Source organism: Loxodonta africana, chromosome 19, assembly GCF_030014295.1.
Source record: "Loxodonta africana isolate mLoxAfr1 chromosome 19, mLoxAfr1.hap2, whole genome shotgun sequence".
Lineage (NCBI taxonomy): Eukaryota > Metazoa > Chordata > Mammalia > Proboscidea > Elephantidae > Loxodonta > Loxodonta africana.
This window is the reverse complement of record NC_087360.1, coordinates 43962191-43983344: the sequence shown is the minus strand read 5'-3', so window position 1 is coordinate 43983344 and position 21154 is coordinate 43962191. Positions and strand designations below refer to the sequence as shown.

Sequence of the window (21154 nt, the reverse complement as noted above, 5' to 3'; positions counted from 1 at the left end):
TCAAACCTCTTCATATTCAAGTATGGACTTTAATTAACCCACTTTAAAAAATTGAATGTAAAATCTCGACTGAACCACATTTGATATTAAACCATCAGCTCTATAACCCCAGCTTAGTCTTCCAAAGACCAAGCACGTCATCTTGATTTGGTTCACTTAGAACCAAATGGTAAATTGGACAAATATGTATCAAGTCACAATCATTTTAGTTTTTGTTGTTGCTATTTGTTTTTAGATTAAGAGTTATGTTATTGTAAGATTTGGCTGATAAATAGTGTCAGTTTTTGCAGACAGCATGGTGCTATGTTGATTTGATAGAGGGGTTACTTACGTTCACACAGCTAGTAAGTGGAGGAGTTGGAATTTGAACCCAAGTTTTTCTGATTGACTCCAAAGACCATGATTTTCTGTCTGTACCAGTGTTTTTCAGAATTTAATGTGTATAGGATAATCACCTCGGGATTGTGTTAAAAATGTGGATTCTGACTTAAGTTTTGGGTGGGCCTGAAGTTCTACATTTCTAACAAACTCCCAGGTTATGCCAATGTTGCAGGTCCTTGGACCACATTTTGAGTACTAAGGCTCTGTGCTGTGTTCCTGGATTACAAACTTTACAGTAACTTTGCTGTAATCCTCATGGTGATTAGCCCACAGAATGTATAATCTACAAGTGAATATTCAAGAACTGAATTTTCAGTGATTTTTCTTCATATTAAGTGATGTGTATTGACATGCTAGAGTGGAGGAAGAGCTTTGTTCAGTTCAACTGGCAGAATTGCAGCTCTTTATTAAGTGAATGCACCTCAAGCACAGCCTCCACTCATGTGTCAGTGGAGGCTTGTGTGTTGCTATGATACTATACAGGATTCAGTAGAGCTCCCAGATTAAGACAGACTAGGAAGAAAGGCCTGGTAGTCTACTTCCAAAATGACCGCACTGTGTATGGGATCAACTTGACAGCAGCTGACGACAACAGTTAAGTGAATTCTACTTTAGGAAAGTAAAATGGTTGATCCAAGGGTGGCGTCTCGGAGGAGATTGAGTGAACATCTACATTTTTCATTGCTTGTAAGGTGTACATTATTTTACATTTTAATATCTCTGAAATTGGGATGTGTCTTACAATTGAAGGCATTTTACCATCCCTGAACTTGGCATTTGGCTCCTGCCACTTCTGGCTACCCTCCCACTCCATGGGGAATGGTGCCCAGGAGCTGCTAAGGTGAGTACTTGGCAGTCTCACCCTTCCCTGCCCTCTAATTATATTCCCTGACCCCAGTCCTTGGTTCCTGTGTTTTGTCACTGCTGAATCTGAGTCTGGAAGACCCTGGGCTACCAACTCAGGGATTTTTATATGGATTTCTTTTGTCCATTACTTGACTCCGACATCTGTCATCTGTAGTATCATACTTATTACAGATTGTTCTTTGTCTTGAGTTGGGGAGGGACTTCTCTGGGGCTGAAGTGAAGTCTAGGAAAGATCTTTAATAAAGTAAACATTCTAAGGGATAAAGTACTTCTTGTGCTTTCTTTATTGGTAGCATATTTCTTTCACGGTGGTATACAAATAAACAGTGCATTTCCAGTCAGTGGTGCCTTTGGCTTGATGAGGTTTATAAAGTTAACATAAGTTTAGCTGAGAAAGGACTGGATTTGGAGTTAGAAGGTATAAGTTAGAATTCTGGCTCTGCGACTTACCAGTTAGGTGACATGATTCTTCTGGGCTTCAGTCTTTCCATGTATAAAATGAGTTGAACCATACGATCTTCAGTCTGAATTAGTTGGATTCTAAGTGCTTTATTTTGAAGTATAAGGATTGTGTTTTAAGAATATAGCAGGAGTTATTAATTCTTCCAAGATGGAATGCAGCAGGAGGCATCTAGGCTGGGTCTTGAAGGGAAAGAATAGTTTGGTAGAAGAATAGAGGAAAGGGTATTTTAAGCAGAACTGACAATGCTAGTGAGGTCATGGAGTACTTTTGAAACCATTCATAAACTTTAAGATACCTGATATATTTATCTTTCTAGGTAGAGATTATCCTTACTACAAGTAAGACATTCTGTTGAAAGCAAGATAATACTTCTTGGCTTTCTAAAAAGATGATTCCTAAAGGTGGTCTCTTTGTTTTTGCCTTTTGAGAATAGAATGATGGTTTCTCATTAGCTGGATTAACCAGATGTTGATACCCAAAAAATCCAAACCAAACCCGTTGCCGTTGAGTCGATTCTGACTCACAGCAACCCTACAGGACAGGGTAGAACTGCCCCATAGAGTTTCCAAGGAGTGCTGGGTGGATTTGAACTGCTGAGCCTTTGGTTAGCAGCTGTAGCACTTAACCACTACGCCACCAGGGTTTTCTGTGTAAAAAAAAAACATAAAAATAAAACGAGCCATTAAAAATACTGACTGCTCATTTTTGTTTATTTGAGTATGGTGCGGGGTAAGGTGAATAACAGAGCTATTATAAGTAAACTATAATGGTTTAAAAGAAAAAAATTTTTGAGTAATAATGTACCCTATTGCTTTGCATATGTGGATTACATTAGAGATTCTTTGAATTGGAATTTGCTATGGACACAGAAATATTTAGTTTTATTGATTAGGCACCCCTTGAAAAGGAAAAGAAAAAAAAAAAGGCTTTTATATGTCTAGTTAATAATTGTTGGTAGGAATTGCAAAAGTGAAGTAATTAGCCTCAGCTGGATGAGCTGTATTTTTTATTTTGGTATCAACCAAAAAAAAAAATTGGGGGCCTGAGGGTTTTCTGGGTTTGGTTTTAAAGTTTATGACCAGGTACTGTTAGCTGGGAGATTTTGGAGCTGAAAATTCTAATCTCAGTTCTGCTCGGCTACCTTGTGTTCTCTTGGGAAAGTTTTAAAAATTTCCCTGGACTGTGTTTATTGCAATATGTAAGGTAATCTTCAGCTTTAGCTAGTTTCACAGGAAAATTAGTTAATGAATGAATAAAGCTTAAAACATGATACCCCTGTATGTTTTTTGAATGATAAAGCCAGTTTTTATTACTGAAAGGCATATGCTAGATTTTACAACTGGTAGGTAATAAGGCAAAATTGTTCAGTGAATTTAGCTATAACCTCCATTGACCTAAAGGCAGTTTGGTTCTGCATTCTATATGCAGCACTGATTTTTAGTGTTTTTTCCTTTGCCTTCTTCCTCATTACAGGTGGTCCGTACTGAGAAGAACAGTTTGAACAATCGATTCTTGCCCTGGAATGAAATTGAGACAGAGGCCATCCTGTCTATTGATGATGATGCTCACCTTCGCCACGATGAAATCATGTTTGGGTTTCGGTGAGGGACAGATTTTCAATCCAAGAAACACTTTAATCTGCAAGTGACAGAAAACTAAGTCAAACCTGGATTATGCAGCAAAATGAATTTCTTGACTGATAACCCTCTGCTGTCGAGTTGATTCTGATTCAGAATGACAGTATGCAATAGAATAGAACTGTCCCATAGTGTTTCCTAGGCAGTCATCTTCATGGAAGCAAACTATCACATCTTTCTCCTGCTCTTGGCTGATAGTAACTGAGAAAACCTCAGAGGTAGTAAGGCTCATTTAGGGCATAGCTGCATCCAGGTCTTAGTTGATGTCAAGGACTTCATTTATCTCCATCTCTTGGTTCTGTGTTGACTTGGTTCTCATATAGGCTCTCCCAGTGAGGCCAGGAAGCTGGAGGTAGGTCATCCTCAAATCCCAAACCGTGTGGACTGAGATTAGGGAAAAGAGGGTGGTTCCCTAAAGGAAATTTGAGATTTTATTAGAGGAAGGGGGGAGTAACTCCCAGGCAAACAGAAACAATGTGTTTCTTTATGTTGGAGCACTAGCACATTGCCAAAGTCCTGAGGCCTAAAGAACTTCGGGAAAGATGAGAAAGTAAAGATCTAAGAGGAAAAGAAGATGGTGGTAGTGATTATGATGATGGTGTTTGATACTTGTTCAACCCATATTCTGTGCCAGAGACTAGCTCAGAATTTTTCACTAGTTTATCTCATTTAATCCTCTTAAAACTTGATGATATAAATAGTAGTTATCTCCATTTTATATAGGAATATATTGAGACCTGAGAGAACAAAGCCATGAAGCTAGAAAGTAAGTGGCAGAGCTAGGATTCAGGCATAGGTTTGTCTAACTCGAGAATTTCTATGTCAGCTATTACGCCATACTGTTTTTTTTTTTTTTTTTTTTGAATCTTAGTAGTTCTTATTCGGACTTAAATATCCCACTGGACACATTTCAGGTAAGAGAATGGAGTATATCAGGGCTGCTCAATATGCCATGCATGGACTGCTTGTTCTGGTCCATGGACTTTTTATTACTTGTCCACAGTGAGGTAAGTACAAAAATTGAGAGTAAGCATTTAGAAACTTTTAAAGCAATTTGACATTTACTGTGACTTCTAAGTGTGTGATCATTTTTCTTGCAATTCATTTTTTGTAACATCTTTATTGAGATATAATTCACATACCATAGAATTCACCTATTCATTGTTTTTTAGTATATTCACAGAGTTGTACATCCTTCACCACAATCAATTTTAGAGCATTTTTTCATCACTCCAAAAGAAATCCCATACCCGTTGGAATCATTCCGCATTTCTCTCCAAACCCCCAGGCCTAGACAACCACAAGTCTACTTTCTGTCTCTATAGATTCGCTTATTCTGGATATTTCATCTAAATGGAATCATATAATATGTGACCTTTTATGAATATCTCCTTTCACTGAATATACTGTGTTTTTACACAAATAACACGTGTTGCACATTTTTTTGCCAACTGTGCCCCCACCCCGGGGTTTTTGAAAGCGCACTGTTATGGATTGAATTGTGCCTCTCAAAAATGTGTGTCAAGTTGGCTAGGCTGTGATTCCTAGTACTGTGTGGTTGTCCTCCATTTTGTGATCTATGTAATTATCCTATGTGTTGTAAATCCTAACTTCTATGATGTTAATGAGGCAGGATTAGAGGCAGTTATGTTAATGAGGCAGGACACAATCTACAGGATTAGGTTGTGTCTTGAGTTAGTCTCTTTTGAGATACAGAAGAGAGAGGCAGCAGAGGGGAGAGGGACCTCCTACTACCAAGAAAGAAGAGCTGGGAACAGAGTGTGTCCTTTGGACCCATGGTCCCTACGCTGAGAAGTTCCTAGACCAGGTGAAGATTGATGACAAGAACCTTCCCGCAGAGTCAACAGAGAGAGAAGGCTTTCCCCTGGAGCTGGTGCCCTGAACTTGGACTCCTAGCCCCCTGAACTGTGAGAGAATAAATTTCTGTTTGTTAAAGCTACACACTTGTGGCATTTCTGTAAAAGCAGCACTAGATAACTGAGACGCGTGCTATGCTAATTTTTTACAGCAGTATGCAAAAAAAAAGTAGTGTGCGCATTATTTACTTAAGAATAAGTTAATGTTTTCAAAGTTCATCTGCATTGTAGCGTTTATCAGTACTTCATTCCTTTTTATTGCTGAATAATATTCCATTACATGGATATACCATATCCATTCATTAGTTGATGGGCATTTGGACTGTTCTTACTTTTTTTACTATTATAAATAATCTGCTATGTGTTTTTGTATGAATGTATATTTTCATTCTCTTGACTGTTTAACTAGGAATGAAAGCATGTTTATACAAAAGGTTGTACATGAATGTTAATATTTTAATATTTTGAGGAACTGCCAGAGTGTTTTCCAAAGTGGCTGCACCATTTTACATTCCCACCAACTGTGTATGAGAGTTCTAATTTTTCCACATCCTCACCAGTACTTGCTATCATCTAACTTTTTGATGAAAACTATTCTAGTTGGTTGAAGTGGTATCTCATTGTGGTTTTGATTTACATCTCTGATGGCTACTGATGCTGAGCATCTTTTTGTGTGTGTATTGGCCATTTGTATATCTTCTTTGAAGAAATGTCTATTCAGATTTTTTGCCTATTTTTTAAATTGGGTTATCTGTCTTTTTGATTATTGAGTCATGAGAGTTCTTTGTATTAGATTTCGGTCCCTGTCTTAACCATCTTGTGTTGCTGTAACAGAAATGCCTCAAGCGGATGTCTTTCTCACACAGTCTAGTAGGCTAGAAGTCGAAATTCAGAGCATCAGGTCCAGGGGAAGGCTCTCTCTGTCATCTCTGGAGGAAGGTTCTTGTAATCAATTTTCTCCTGGACTAGAAGCTTCTCTGTGCAGGAACCCCAGCTCCAAAGACACGCTCTGCTCCCGGCGCTGCTTTCTTGTTGGTGTGTGGTCCCCACCCAAGTTTCAGGATCCTGGTTCTTCCCAATCAATGCACTCACTTTATTTTCAGACACCTCTCGAGATTGGCAGTTGAGTTGGCATTGTAATTCAGCCACTCTTACAATAAGATTTTGTGTTTGGCTTTTGGCAATATCAGCTGTGTTACTACAAGAATTAAGGCTTTCTTTCAAGGCACAAGTGGAAACTTCGAGGTTGTTTATGCGGTGCTTGAGCTTTGACTCTTAAGCCCTGAGCTCATCTCTCTCTTTCACCACTATGTCTAGTGAAAGTAGGACCAACCAACCAGCCTCCCTATACCTCTCATTATGACAAAATTGTAGAAAGGTATTATCCATGCAGTCACCCATACCTCATCTTTCACCAATACCTGATCTCTTGGTGGTGATATTTTACACTGGTGAATTGCCACCTCACACCATGGTTTAGCAGTGTCATCTTTACTACTGGAAGTGGAATCATCAACATCTTTAAGACTAACCAGACCTGAGAATCAATTTAGAAAATTCACACTTACAATTTTGTTTCTATAGAACCACTCTTGGTACCAAATGTCTTAGGCTAGGTTCTCTAGAGAAGCAGAGTCAGTAAAGCATATTTATATACATAAAGAGAGATTCAGGAAATGGTTCATGTGGCTTTTATAGGTGGTACGTCCCAAATCTGTGAGGCAGGAAAAAGGATTTTCCTGATTTCATGCAGCTGCAGGGGCTGGTGAACCCAAGATGGGCAGGCCGGAGGACAGTGTTGTTGCAGGCTCTGAAGATCGATGAATCTCCAGGTGGGCAGGCAAGACTGCCAGTAAGCTGCTAGCCCAAGCCCCAAGAACTGGAGTCCAGACGAATGGGAGCCAGCTGCAGGTTCCAGAACAAGTAAGAGCCCTGGCAAGGTGAGCAGGAAGGACGTAGGCGGAGGAGGGCAGAGAGATGAAGGCTGAGGGGCAGTGAGCTGCCACAGACCCCGCCACCGCTGGCACCACTCAGCAGATTTCATCCTGGGGGTGATCATGTATCAGATTTCAACAGGGAAGTGATCACAACATTACACAACTCCCAAAACACTGAGAATCATGGCCCAGCCAGGTTGACCCATGGTCTTACCCATCACAGTCCTTTATCAGATATATGATTTGCTAATATTTTCTCCCATTCTGTGGGTTGTCTTTTTACTTTCTTGAGGTGTCCTTTGAAGCACAGGAGTTTTTAATTTTGATGAAGTCCAATTTATCTATGTTGTCCTTGGTCGTTGGTGCTTTCGGTGTCATACTTAAGAAACCATGCAATTCACTTTTATTCTATTTTATGAAAATATTAATCTAAAATAAATTTGGAGGAAATCAATTTTTCACCACAGATATTTTGAGAAGAGCTGGAATAGATTTCCATAGAGGTCTTACTGAAATTAAGTATGGATCTGTGATGAAGAACTCTTTTCTCCATGCTTTCATTCCGCTCACTGAAAGGCTAACCTGACGGACCTCGCTCTCAGGCTTCTTTTGGCTTAGGTTTATAAGTGGAGATGTTCAAATGAAAACAACAGCTTTCTTGCTTTATCTATCTTAAATCCATCTCTAAGGAATGATTTGATAACTATTCCTGACAAGTTAGACCAACCTCTCACATTTCCTTTGACCTCCTCCAAGCATATTATTGAAGCAAGAGTTTGTTGCTCTGATTAAAAAAAAAACAAAAAACTACTTGGAGATTTTTTTTTTTGTACTATGTTAATAAGTAGCTATCACCACTTGTTTTTTTCCCCCCCTTTACCAATTTTTATTGTATCTTAAAACATGTATATGGATGCATAAATTTTTTAAAACTAGATTTATTATAATCAGTTACTGATACTTTTTATACTCAAATTATTATAAATTTATTACTAGGAGCCCCTTGGGACTAGTTCCTTTGTCTTTTTGACATATCCTATTAGTTTCCACTTGCTTTTATGAAAGGAAAAAATTCACGTAATGATTAAACAACTGGTCTGTGTCATCACAGTTTCTGGGGGAGAATTGCTCATCGCCCCTAGAGCATAAGAATAATTGAGATACGATGTCCTGGCTTTGGTGAGCTTGACGTTTATTAAAATAGCTGGCATTGGCTATCTTCTGTGGCTCCTGATTTAGCAAGACTTTTGACCTTTTCCATGCCAGTTGCCAACAGATTTACAGGTGATGAGCGAATAATAGGAAGCCTTTTAATGTCTTAATTATGGAAATTTGGTATTTAGCCTTAGGTTTTGGGACTGATAAATTGTCTCTGAGTGTATATTCTAATGTTTTATCAACCTGACTCTTTTCTTACTGATTTAGGCATCCTTTGATCTTTTTTTTTTTAATCTAAAAGCTTTCTCTTATTGCCCCAATCTAATTATTACACCCAAATGGAAACAAAATGGCCCTAGGTTCAAAAGGAAAGGGCAGGCATAACAAGAAATATTCCCTGTGGTAAAAGCTAATACATATAGATTTTGCTAACTTCAACTTACGTAACCAAGAAAGAGGTAGATATGTTCTAAAGGGATGGAAGAAAGGTGACACCCAAGACACCTGACACCATACGTCCACTCAAAAACTATTTTGTAAATATTTATAGCAGCATTACTTAGGAATAGTAGAAAAGGATAAACAAACCCCTGTCAATGAACTGGTGAATTGAATGGAAAAAGAAAATGTGGTATGTCCATACAGTGGATTACCATTTTATAGTAAGAAGAAATGAAGTACTGATACATGGTACAATATGGATGAGCTTTGAAAATATGTTAAGTGAAGGAAGCTAGATACAAAAGAACAAGCAAGTCCATAAAAACAATGTACATTAGTGGTTTCAAGGGGCTGGGAGAAGTGACTGCTGACAGGTATGAGGCTTATTTTTGTTGTGATGAAAATGTTTTGAATTTAGGTAGTGGTGATGGTTGCACAGCCCTGTGAATATACTAAAAACCACTGAATTGTATACTTTAAAAGGGTGAATTTTATGGTATGTGAATTGTATCCTCCCAAAATATGTATTGGAAATCCTAACCACTGTACTTGCGGTTATAATCCCATTTGGGAATGGGTTTTCCTTGTTAGGTTAATGAGGCACTATTAGTATAGAGTCTGTCTTAAATACATCTCTTTTGAGATATAAAGAACAGATTAAGCAAGGAAGCAAGCAGGCATAGATGGGAGGTGGGGTGAAGATAGATGCCATGCCACATGAAGAACACCAAGAAGCCAAAGAACGGAAGGTGAAAAGAGACAAGGACCTTCCCCCAAAGCTGAGAGAAAGAGAAGGCCTTGCCCTAGAGCCGGTGCCCTGAACTGAGACTTCTAGCCTCCTAAACTGTGAGTGAAAATAAATTTGTTTGTTAAAGCCACACACTTGTGGTATTTCTGTTATAGCAGCAGCAGATAACTAAGACAGTGTAATCTTCAGAGAACTTGTGAGACTGTGAACTGGAAGGTAGGTTTCTCCTATTGGTTCTAAGTATCTGTTACCTGGGACCCAGGACTTTTGAGTTCCACAGCTGGATCTACTGTGTTTTTCTCTATACCCTTGTGGCTTTGGCTTCTGATTTTTCTTTTCTAAAGGCAGCTAATAAATTCTTTTTCTTAACCATGACTTCAAGTATAGGTTCTTTAAGATTTTCTTTTGAAGAGGCAGAAAAGGCTTCTTTGAACATGCTATCTTTTAAAGTTGTATGTTTAATAGAATAGGCATTCGTCTACATTAATCTGAACTGTTTATTTAACAATCATGTTGGTGTATCTTTTAGTGTTAACTTGTTTTAAAAAAAGAAAATAACTAGTAAAAAAATTAATATGAAACAGTTTCAATGAAAAGTTTCTTTTCTGTTTATAGCTTCCTGAATATCTTCCCAGAAATATTCTGTGTGTATGCAAATATATATACATATGTGAAGCTCTTTATCTCCAGTCCCCTTTCCCTTTTTTTTAAGCACAAGGTAAATTTAATTTTATCTCTTTAAAAGAACACATTGGCTTTGTGGAGAATGGATTGTTAAAAGAAATTGCTGTGATAAATAATCTTTATTTCACCTGTGAGCCCTAGTATTATTTAATGTTGTTAGAATTTAAACATGTACAGTATAGTTACAGAGTGTATATTGAAGTGTGATAATTGACTATTATCATCTTAATCTTTAGAAAATGAATTACATTCCTCTGTATGCACATACAGTAGGAGGCATACAGTTGTTTGATATGAATTGCAGATTGCTTTTCACATCAGCGAATGAACTTCTTGTATAAGTTAAGCATTTGCAAACTTTAGAATATGTAAGAAACATAAGATTTGCAAAAGAGACATTTTAGGTAAAAAAATTTCACTGATAGTTTTTTACATTCTTTGATTAATAGTTGATTTTACAATTTTTTTTAATTGAATTTTCAAATTATTTGATTCTTAATGAAGCAGAGGGCAAAACAGGGAAGTAAAACAGACCAAAAAAACCAACCATGGAGTCCTTGGGTGGTGCAAATGGTTAACAAGGTTGGCTGCTAAATGAAAGGTTGGAGGTTTGAATCCTCCCAGAGATGCCTTGGTAGAAATTCCTGGTTATTTACTTCCCAAAAATCAGCCACTGAAACGCTCTGGAGCACAATTCTACTATGACACACATGACGTCGTCATGAGTTGGAGTTGACTTGGATGCAACTGGTGTTTTTTAAAACAGACCAAAGATAAGAATGTGCCCTTGTATAGTAAAGTCTGTGTTACTTAAATGTGTAATAGTATCTTCATATATTTACTTAAAACTGTTTGCCTAAATTATGAAGAACAGAAAATCAATTTTAAATAAAGCAATAGTAATGATATGACCTTTTGCCTCATAGGTAGTTCATACATTAAAAAAATATTTGAGTCACACAGACTTGTACAAAATGTGTTATCTTTATTTGAAAAATGTAGCGTATGGGCTGTCAGTAGTTTCTTTTTTTTGTTTAGCTGACTATGCTAATGTGAAAATGATATGGTAAATGATGTGCCAAAGTTAGTGTCTTGTTAAGTTGAAATCGATGCATTTACTTCAAAGGTGATAGTATTTAAATCTGAAATGTTAACAAGAGAATTCGAACTACTCCTGATTCAGATTGTTAATAGAATAATATCTTGATTTTATTATTTTTAAATTTCTGTTTAGTTATTTGGCAAAGTTGAATTTATCCAGAGAAGTTTCTTTGTTTTTAAGTTTAAATTATAAAATTAACTTTGAAACTTTTTCCGTAATAAGAACATGAACACATTTGAAGACTAATAAAGGTGAGGTGTGCCAAAATGTAACATTGGTTACAAATAATTAGTGCACCATAAGTTTGAGTAAATTATGTGCAACAATTTTATATGTAAATTGGTAGAATTATTTATAATCAATATTTTTAAGTGCCTAACTTTTAAATCTCCACTGAGAGCAAACTCTAAACTCTTGATGCATCTTTCTAGGAATGTATTTATGCCTGTTTTTGAATTGAGTTTATCACCAGTGCTTCCATATTGATTTGTTCTTACTATTTGATAAATAATTGACCATATCATGGTTGACAGCCTTTAACAAATCAGATATGTTACCTTTTGAAGTCATGTAGCAAATGAGACTGTACCCTGGTGGTGCAGTGGTTAAGTGGTCAGCCGCTAACTGAAAGGTTGGCGATTTGAACTTATCCAGGGGCTCTGTGGGAGAAAGACTTGGTGATCTGCTTCTATAAAGATTACAGCCTAGAAAACCCTGTGGGGCAGTTTTACTCTGTCACACTGGGTCGCTCTGAGTCGAAAATTGATAGCACAGAAAACAACAATACATTATATTGACTTAAATAGCCAAATCAGATGATTGAAAAATTAAATTTCCCATTCTTTCCTCTGTTGATATTTTAGGACTAGCAGGAGCAATAGGCATTTGAGGAAATCAGTATCTATAGGGTACTGATACGTTTGGATATTGCTACCTATAAGCAATTGTTACATTATGTAAATGTCAAAATATATTCTGAAAACATTTTGTAGATTTTTAGATTAGGAATTTGGAGTCAGCTCTAGGAGGTAAATTAGGGTAGAAGTAGGGAGCTAGTTAGGAGTTGACAAAAAGGCCATCCAGAGGCTATGATATTGTGATAGAAGTTGTGATTTCTCATCTTTTGGTCTAAATTTGTTGCTTTCAAACTTATGAGAGGAGCTGTTTTGAAATCTTAATATTTTAGGAATTGAAGTTCTGTGTGAATGATGAGGGAGTTTCTTGGGCAGTTTAAGTCTTCATTTGGAGGTGGGGTAGTGTGGGGTGAGGGGTGATACTTCGTTTTATATGGATCACCTGAAGCACTTCTGCAGGGCTGTAGGGTTCTGTGGAGTATAAGTGCTTCCTAGCTCTGTGATTTTAGCCTGTGAAACTAGGGGTCTGATTTTAGTTTCTGCTAGAAACATACTGAATTCTCTAATATATTTCCTGCATTTAATGAAATCTTTCAATTGTTTGGTCCTCATGGTGCAGGTTTCTCCCTTAGCACTGCTCAGGATCAGGGATTAGGACTGGTGGCATGTTACTTCAGGCAGTAGTCTCTTGTGGTTTAGACCAGTGGCTGTGTACCCTTTTAGTAAAGAAAAGTTAAGCATGAAATGTACATGAATGTTCTATTGTACTAATACGTCATGCTCGTTAAAAACAATTTTTTAAGAAATTAAATAAGAAAAAATAAATAGAAATGTTTATCTTTTTCCTGCTTCTTTGTTGTACATGCCCCACTCTGGAGATCCCTGGCTTATTAGCTACTTCCCCCAGTATTTGAGCATGTTCTTTCCATAAAGGCTGGAGAGATACTGGCTGCCTTGAACGTTAGAGAAGTAAAGAGCAGGTACTTTTTAAGGACATTGACCATGATAGCTTTTGTTTGTTATTCTATTTGTAAGTAAAAGTCCTGCAAGATAGAGACAATGATTTTAAAAGTTTCTGGTAATCTTAGAGCTTTGTATTCAGATGTGTGTATATATTTATGTTTTTTAAGGGTGTGGAGAGAAGCACGGGACCGCATTGTGGGTTTCCCAGGCCGTTACCATGCGTGGGACATTCCTCATCAGTCCTGGCTCTACAACTCTAACTACTCCTGTGAGCTGTCCATGGTGCTGACAGGTGCTGCCTTCTTTCACAAGGTAAGAAAAAGCTTGTAAGAATGGCATCAACTTGGTATGACTCCAGCCTCTCAATGGTGATCTAATGCAGCCCCAAAGTTAACTCTCCTCGTATTTTGTATATGTCCCTTCTATGCTAGAAGTAAGTTATTTCTACTTAGAAAGACAGTTAACAAGATGCTTAGTGTAACTCTGGAATAAAAAGTCAGGATGAAAGGGCTGCCTATATACAATGGCATGTAGGCAACTGGGAAAATTGCCTTATCTGTCTGGGCATTGGCTCTCCCTCTGTTAAAGTGAAGGGTATTGAGCTAAAAGTCCTCTAAAATACCTTCCAGTTTAATATATGCCATCCCAGACTGAACCTGGCGCTCTTAAACCACCACTTTCCCAAGCACCATCATGAGCCTCTGTCCATTGTGGCTCTGCAAGTTCTGCTTGAATCCTGAGAGCTTATTATTTCACCATGCCTTACTCCTGATTTTCATTGAACATCCAAAATGCAAACCTCTCTAGTCATTACTCCTCTCATACTATTATCTCTATAAAGAACCAAAACCAAACCCAGTGCTGTCGAGTCAATTCTGACTCATAGCGACCCTATGGGACAGGGTAGAACTGACCCATAGAGTTTCCAAGGAGCGCCTGGTGGATTTGAACTGCTGACCCTTTGGTTAGCAGCTGTAGCACTTCACCACTACGCCACCAGGGTTTCCATTATCTCTATACTGCTCTGCTTTTCACTCCTGACCCATCTTTCCTCTCGACCTGTGCTGTTCGAAATCATAGCCACTAGCTACGTGTGGCTATTGAGCAACTGAAATATGATTGGGTAAAATTGAGATGTTCTCTAAGTATACAGCACACACCAGATTTTGAAAATTTAGTATGAAAGAATGTAAAATAGTAATAATTTTTCATATTGATTGAATGTTGAAATGTTAATATTTGAAATATATTGGGTTAAATAAAACATATTATTAATTTCAGTGTTTCTTTTTACTTTTTTAAAATGTGACTACTAGAAAATTTAAAATGACATATCTGGCTTGCATTATATTCCTATTGTATAGTGTTGCTGTGTAACTCCCTTCCCATGTCTTTCCACTGAACTCTGAAGAATCACTGTTCTGAGATAACCAAATTGCCTATACCATCCACTTCATAGAATATCTCCTTTCTTTTCTGTTAGGACAGTATTTTCCCTTTAGCCTATTTCTGGGGACTCCAAGGCTATTCATTTCCCCAAATTTGTGCTTTGGAGCAGGGAAGGTGTAGAGAACCATTTTCATTGCTTAGCAATGACACTTCTAGATAATTACTTCTCAACGCGTACCTTCTGTATTCTCAAAGACCTGCCTTCTCAAATTCTCTTATTGCTCTTTAAAAGTTAAAATAGATTTCTTCACTTTCAAGTGATAATTAGTAAAACTTACTATTTTTTGTATTTGAAAATCAGCCTCATGTCCTCACAGACATGTTTGTTCCCCACTGCCCCATATACTGCCAACTTTTAAAAAATCTGAAGATTTTGCAAAAAGATCTCAACCTGGAAAGCAAACAAACAAAGTGAAGACAAGGTCATACAGGGGAGTGTTACTGCTGAGCACTAACTGGCTGGGGCTGAGCAGCCACTGCTCCGTTTAGATGAGGCACAGATACTCTATCTGCTCCACCACACCTTATTTTTCTTATATCCATTTCTTAAAAATGTCACTTACTTGCCTTACTTGCTTGGCCCTTGAAAGCAAGTAAGTTGGTGATCCCTATTTTAGGACAGTTAAGTGTCTATCAACAAAAAATTTCTAGCATGTACCTCACAAATATGCATATTTACTTATTATATATGTGTGTCTACAACTGTACTTACAGAAATTTTTAAAAGGTTGAGATAAAGTGGAGAAACCTGGAAGGCATTATGCTGAGTGAAATTAGTTGCAGAAGGACAAATATTGTATAAGACCCCTTTTATAAGAACTTGAGAAATAGTTTAAACTGAGAAGAAAACATTCTTTTGTGGTTACGAGAAGGGGAGGGAGGGAGGGTGGGAGACGGGCATTCACTAATTAGATAGTATATAAGAACTACTTTAGGTGAAGGGAAAGACAGTACACAATACAGGGGAGGTCAGCACAATTGGACTAAACCAAAAGCAAAAAAGTTTCCTGAATAAACTGAATGCTTCGAAGGCCAGTATAGCAGGGGCAGGGGTCTGGGGACCATGGTTTCAGGGGACATCTAAGTCAGTTGGCATAATAAAATCTATTAAGAAAACATTCTGCATCCCACTTTGAAGAGTGGCGTCTGGGGTCTTAAACGCTAGCAAGCAGCCACCTAAGATGCATCAATTCGTCTCAACCCACCTGGATCAAAGGAGAATGAAGGACACCAAGGACACAAAGTAATTATGAGCCTAAGAGACAGAAAGGGCTACATAAACCAGAGACTACATCAGCCTGAGACCAGAAGAGCTAGATGGTGCCTGGCCACAACCAATGACTGCCTTGACAGGGAACACAACAGAGACTCCATGAGGGAGCAGGAGGGCAGTGGGATGCAGACCCCAAATTCTCATAAAAAGACCAGACTTAATGGTCTGACTGAGACTAGAAAGACCCTGGTGGTCATGGCCCCCAGACCTGCTGTTGGCCCAGGACAGGAACCATTCCCGAAGCCAACTCTTCAGACATGGATTAGACTGGACAATGGGTTGGAGAGGGATGTGGGTGAGGAGTGAGCTTTCTTCGATCAGGTGGACACTTGAGACTATGTTGGCATCTCCTGCCTGGAGGGGAGATGAGAGGGTGGAGGGGGTTAGAAGCTGGTGAAATGGACACGAAAAGAGAGAGTGGAGGGAGAGAGCAGGCTGTCTCATTAGGGGGAGAGTAATTGGGAGTATGTAGCAAGGTGTATATGGGTTTTTGTGTGAGAGACTGACTTGATTTGTAAACTTTCACTTAAAGCACAATAAAACTTATAAAAAAAAAAGGTTGAGATAAAGATGAAATAAAGTTTCAAAGTAATATTTTCACTAAATTTGTAAATTTTAGTGAAAGTAGTATGATTGAATATGCTTCATTGTTTTTGAAAATCTTGATTTAACACTGTATAATTTGGCAAGTGAAAGGTCAGTTTTTATTTATTGTGCTTTAGGTGGAAGTTTACAGCTCAAGTTAATTTCTCATACAAAAACTTCTTATACACATTGTTTTGTGACATTAGTTGCAACCCCAGAGTGTGACAGTATACTCCCCCTTTCCACTCCGGGTACCCTTTGTCCATTCAAATAGTTGCAGCCCCTTCCTGCCTTCTCATCCTGCCTCCAGACAGGAGCAGCCCATTTTGTCTCCTGTATCTGACTGAACTAAGAAGCACACTCTTCACATGTATTATTTTTTGTTTTATAGTCCTGTCTAATCTTTTTCTGAAGAGTGGGCTTTGGGGATGGTTTCAGTTCTGGGTTAACAGAGTGTCCAGGGGCCATAGTTTCAGGCTTTCCTTTAGTCTCTGTCAGACAATTAAGTCTGGTCTTTTTATGTGCATTTGAGTTATGTTCCGTACTTTTTTCCCGCTCCATCCGGGTCTCCCTGTTGTGTTCCCTGTCAGGGTGGTCATTGGTGGTAGCCGGGCACCATCTAGTTCTTCTGATCATCTCAGGCTGGTGGAGTGTCTGTTTATGTGGTCCTTTAGTCTCTTGGGCTAATATTTTCCTTGTATCTTTGGTTTTCTTCATTCTTCTTTGCTCAAAAAGGTCTGTTTTTAAATTAAACTTATTTTTGACACTTGGTTTTAATCATTGCTCCTGGAAAAAATACCTTATTGCTGTTCTTTGTTTTGAAATATGGGTTGTGTTTACTTCAGAGTAAATGCTCATTAAGATACTAATGACAGCTTCTTGCCATTTAAGAAAGAGTCAGCAAATTTGCATTTTTTTTAGCTTTTTGTAAAAGAAAAATGTATAATTCATCTTTTAGGATCACTGACTCTTAAGTATTTTGCTACAAGGTAACTAGCAAACCTCTGCGTGATTTCGTGATCATTATTTCACCACATAGAGTCTACTGTCGAAGGTAATAGAAAATATAAATCAGTTTAACTGAGCACCCCGCCTATTTGTTCATTATTAGCATATGTGAACACATTACAATTAACAGGCGCTGTTTTGTAGTATTTGCCAGTTCTTGTGTTGTTACTATTCTTACCATGGCTGATTTCAAGTTACGAACATAAGTCACTGAACATGGAGTTGGGAAAAGATGCACAGTAGAACACGTTTACATAGCATTTCCACCATACAGATACAATACACATAAATAACCTCAAGAACAGAATAGCAAAATTTAATAAATTATTTTTAATTAGTACGTTTAACAAACAACTTGTAAAATTCCTGAAAATTTAGTGATTGGCATTCATTAACAGGTATGAGCCGGCTCTAGCACATCACTTGTGGGGCCTTGTGAGACATTTTAAGGACTTTGACTTTTATTTTGAATGAAGTAGGAATCCATCAGAAGGTTTGGAGTAAAGGAGTGGCATACTCAGTTGGACTTGTGTTTTTAACATGATCACCCTGCTGTGCTGAGAATAGGCTGTAGGGAAGAATGTGTAGCAGCAGGGAAACCATATTTGGAGATTATGCTAATAACCCAGATGATGGTGGCTTGGAGCAGGGGTTAGCCAGTGGAGATGGTAAAAGTAAGCAGATTCTAAAATCTTTAAGTGAGCTGCTGAGGGGAGTGGGTTTTCATGGTACCATGGAAGATAACCATACCTTTCACCTTAACTACCCTTTATTTTGATTGTCAGAGATAGAATATTGCTCAGCTGAACCAGTGTTTGACCTGATTTGACAGATATTTATATTGATTGCAAAATGACTGAGGCAGGAAGAAGCCTAAAATGAAGTTCTCTGAGGCGCTGATAATGGCAATTTGAATGGGATAATTCTTCATTGTAAAGGACCTGTGATGCAGGATGTTTAGTTAGCATCCCTAGCTCCGTCCAGCTCCCTAAATGCTATTTTCCTAATTATTATCACACCTAAAACACTCCCCACATTTCCAAACAGCTCCTAAACCCATGCATATTTTTGCTGAAAACCAAAGAGTCATGGCCTGTGATAGATTATGTGACTACTCTTTCTTCCTCTGACAGTATTATGCCTACCTGTATTCTTACGTGATGCCCCAGGCCATCCGAGATATGGTGGATGAATACATCAACTGTGAAGACATTGCCATGAACTTCCTTGTCTCCCACATCACTCGGAAACCCCCTATTAAGGTGAGGGTCCCGTTAGTTATAGGACTGTCGATGCATGCGTACTTAATACACTGATTTTGCAGAAGCGCAGTACTGGACTGCACCGTACCTCAGAGTCCTCATCTGTAAAATGGGGCAGTGATACCACCTACCTCAGAGGATTGTTATTAGTGTTCAGTGATTTGTTAATACAGGTCTCTTCTCCCCCAAAGTGTCGGTGGATAGATGTCAGAGGGTTTGTAACTTGGATGGGGAAAATGTTACATCTTTATTTTCACTAATCTCTAACTGGAATTTAGTATTTCCTTTTTTTTTCAATTATGAATGAGGCTACACTTAATAAGTGTCCATAAGTAAGTACTGTATGAGGTATCTGCTCAAAAACAGAATTACCCTGAGACTTCTAGTAATTTGGGTTTAGTTTTTGAGTTGCTGAATAGGTTCGGGTCAGAATATACCAGTTCCACAGTGCACAGAAAGACCAGTTCCATCAACATTTCTGTCATCAATGCAGGTTCAGGCAACAAGTTAAAACACCCTGGTAAGGGTTAGGATAGCATCAGCCCTTACAGAAGGTGACATTAGGCCTGGTGAGGGCCTTGTAACAATTATTGCTAGAGAACTTGTTTGTCAACTCAAATAACAATATTTGTGAATGTGCTCTGTCAATGTGCATGTCATGAATTTATACCTTTTGTCCTTAGAAAGGTCAGCGAACTAATTGAGGTCTTATTTTCATTATTGTTAAAAAGGCATATTATTTAATTTTATAAAACAGTAAGTTTACCTTCACAAAAAAAATACTACTAATACCATGAGTACATAATAATTGGATGCATGTTTTATTCTTCTTATATTTTTGAAGTTAAGTTCTAGACTAAGTAACTACCAGCATGTACTGGTAACTATAATCAGATTATATGTGTATCTTTAGTGGTCAGCAGAGTGGCTGATAATCGGAGGACACTGGTTCTATGCAACAAAGAAAAAGAAAAAAACATTTAGGGGCCTTATGCATCCACTTACATCTAATCAGACCTTTTCCCAGGTTTATAACTTAACTCCTGATTACCCCATAGTTTCTTCTATTGCTGAGACTTCTGCTAAAACCTCAGAAAAGAAGAATAATTAGCAAAATAATGCATGAAATTGTGTTGTTTTACCTTGAATGATAATAATAGCCATTTATATAGAAATAGTATGTTCTTCTAGTACAGTGGTAGATCTGATATTAGAAAATAAAAAGCACACTTCTTTGTAAACTGTATGGGAGGCAAAGGTTTAATTAGTTGGAAAGAAATTAATGATGGTGCAATTTTCTATTCTTAGGTAGCCAGGTACTGAACTTCAGCTAAGATGCATGCTTCTAATTATGCCTCCATAGTAGAACAGAAAACATTACTCCATGAAGTTTTAAAGTATCTGTGTGATTACATACCTAATAATAGCATCAGTCACCTGAAGCGCTCACAGACATGATGAATTTTTCATCATCATTAAAATGTGTTTTTCTTCTGTATTATTAGACCAGTCTTTTATTAGCGAAACCATCTCTTCAGTATAGAGAATGAGATAGAACTAATTTGAGCATGGTATACATCATTCTTACCAAGTGAAAACGTCAAAAATAAATATTCTCTGTGAATCTTCTCCATCTTAATGGAATAGAAGAAGAATTCAAGATTGGGATAACTTTAAAATTAAAGGCTCAATAAATTAAGAATGTCTTCAAATTCTGAGTTAATTAGTACAGATTCTGAGTCTAATTATTTTCTTCATAGAAAAGATATTTTCTTCATCTCTATTTTTTTACCTAACATCAAATTTTATCTTTTAAAATAGGGTGTGTGTGTATATATATATATATACATATATATATATATTGCTTTAAATATCTCAAAATTTCACTGTCAAACTCTTCCTTAATAGTTAGAAAGTTTTGACTGCTTTATGTGATTATCAGTGTTCTTTCAATAGTGTCAATATCTTAACAGTACTGACTAAATAAAGAATAGGCAGTTAATATTATATTATTGATTTGAATAATGACAGCAATCTTTGGGGGAAGAGAAAGACCTAGAATTAAAATGGGCTTCATTCAGGATAAAGGATTAAAAAGTCCACATAGAAAGCATTGAGAAGATAGATGGCTTAAGTGAAAAAGAAGTAGAGGGGAAACAAGTAAACATCTTAATTCTCTGTTGTAATACAGGCTTTCAACATCTATTAAGGATTTTCCTTACGGTTACTAAGCAAAAAACTAATATTTCTGTTAGATTGAGTTACCCAGCATGTTTCCATGTAAAATAAAATCCATGGTATCACTAAGTAAAAGTTTAAACTTCTATTTATGTTTGTTATGTCATTCTTTTTAATTCCTTTTTTGTATGTTTTATAATATAAACATAGTACTTTGTATATATATATTTATACTTTGTGAATATACTGGGGATGCGGTCTCAAAATTTTTTATTGATGGGTTATGT

The 21154-nt window shown here is 37.4% G+C and overlaps 1 protein-coding gene across 15 annotated transcripts in view; it reads left to right on the top strand.

Annotated features, from left to right (window-relative positions):
- EXTL3 (exostosin like glycosyltransferase 3) overlaps positions 1-21154 on the top strand; it is an 83047-nt gene that overhangs the window by 52486 nt on the left and 9407 nt on the right. For 2 of the 15 annotated variants that reach the window (XM_010592339.3, XM_003412456.4), the window contains exons 4-6: positions 3185-3312; positions 13280-13424; positions 18561-18689. In XM_010592339.3, coding sequence (XP_010590641.1) covers positions 3185-3312; positions 13280-13424; positions 18561-18689 — 402 coding nt within the window. The other 13 variants (XR_002786358.2, XR_010318529.1, XR_010318528.1 and 10 more) reach the window with 13 other exon arrangements.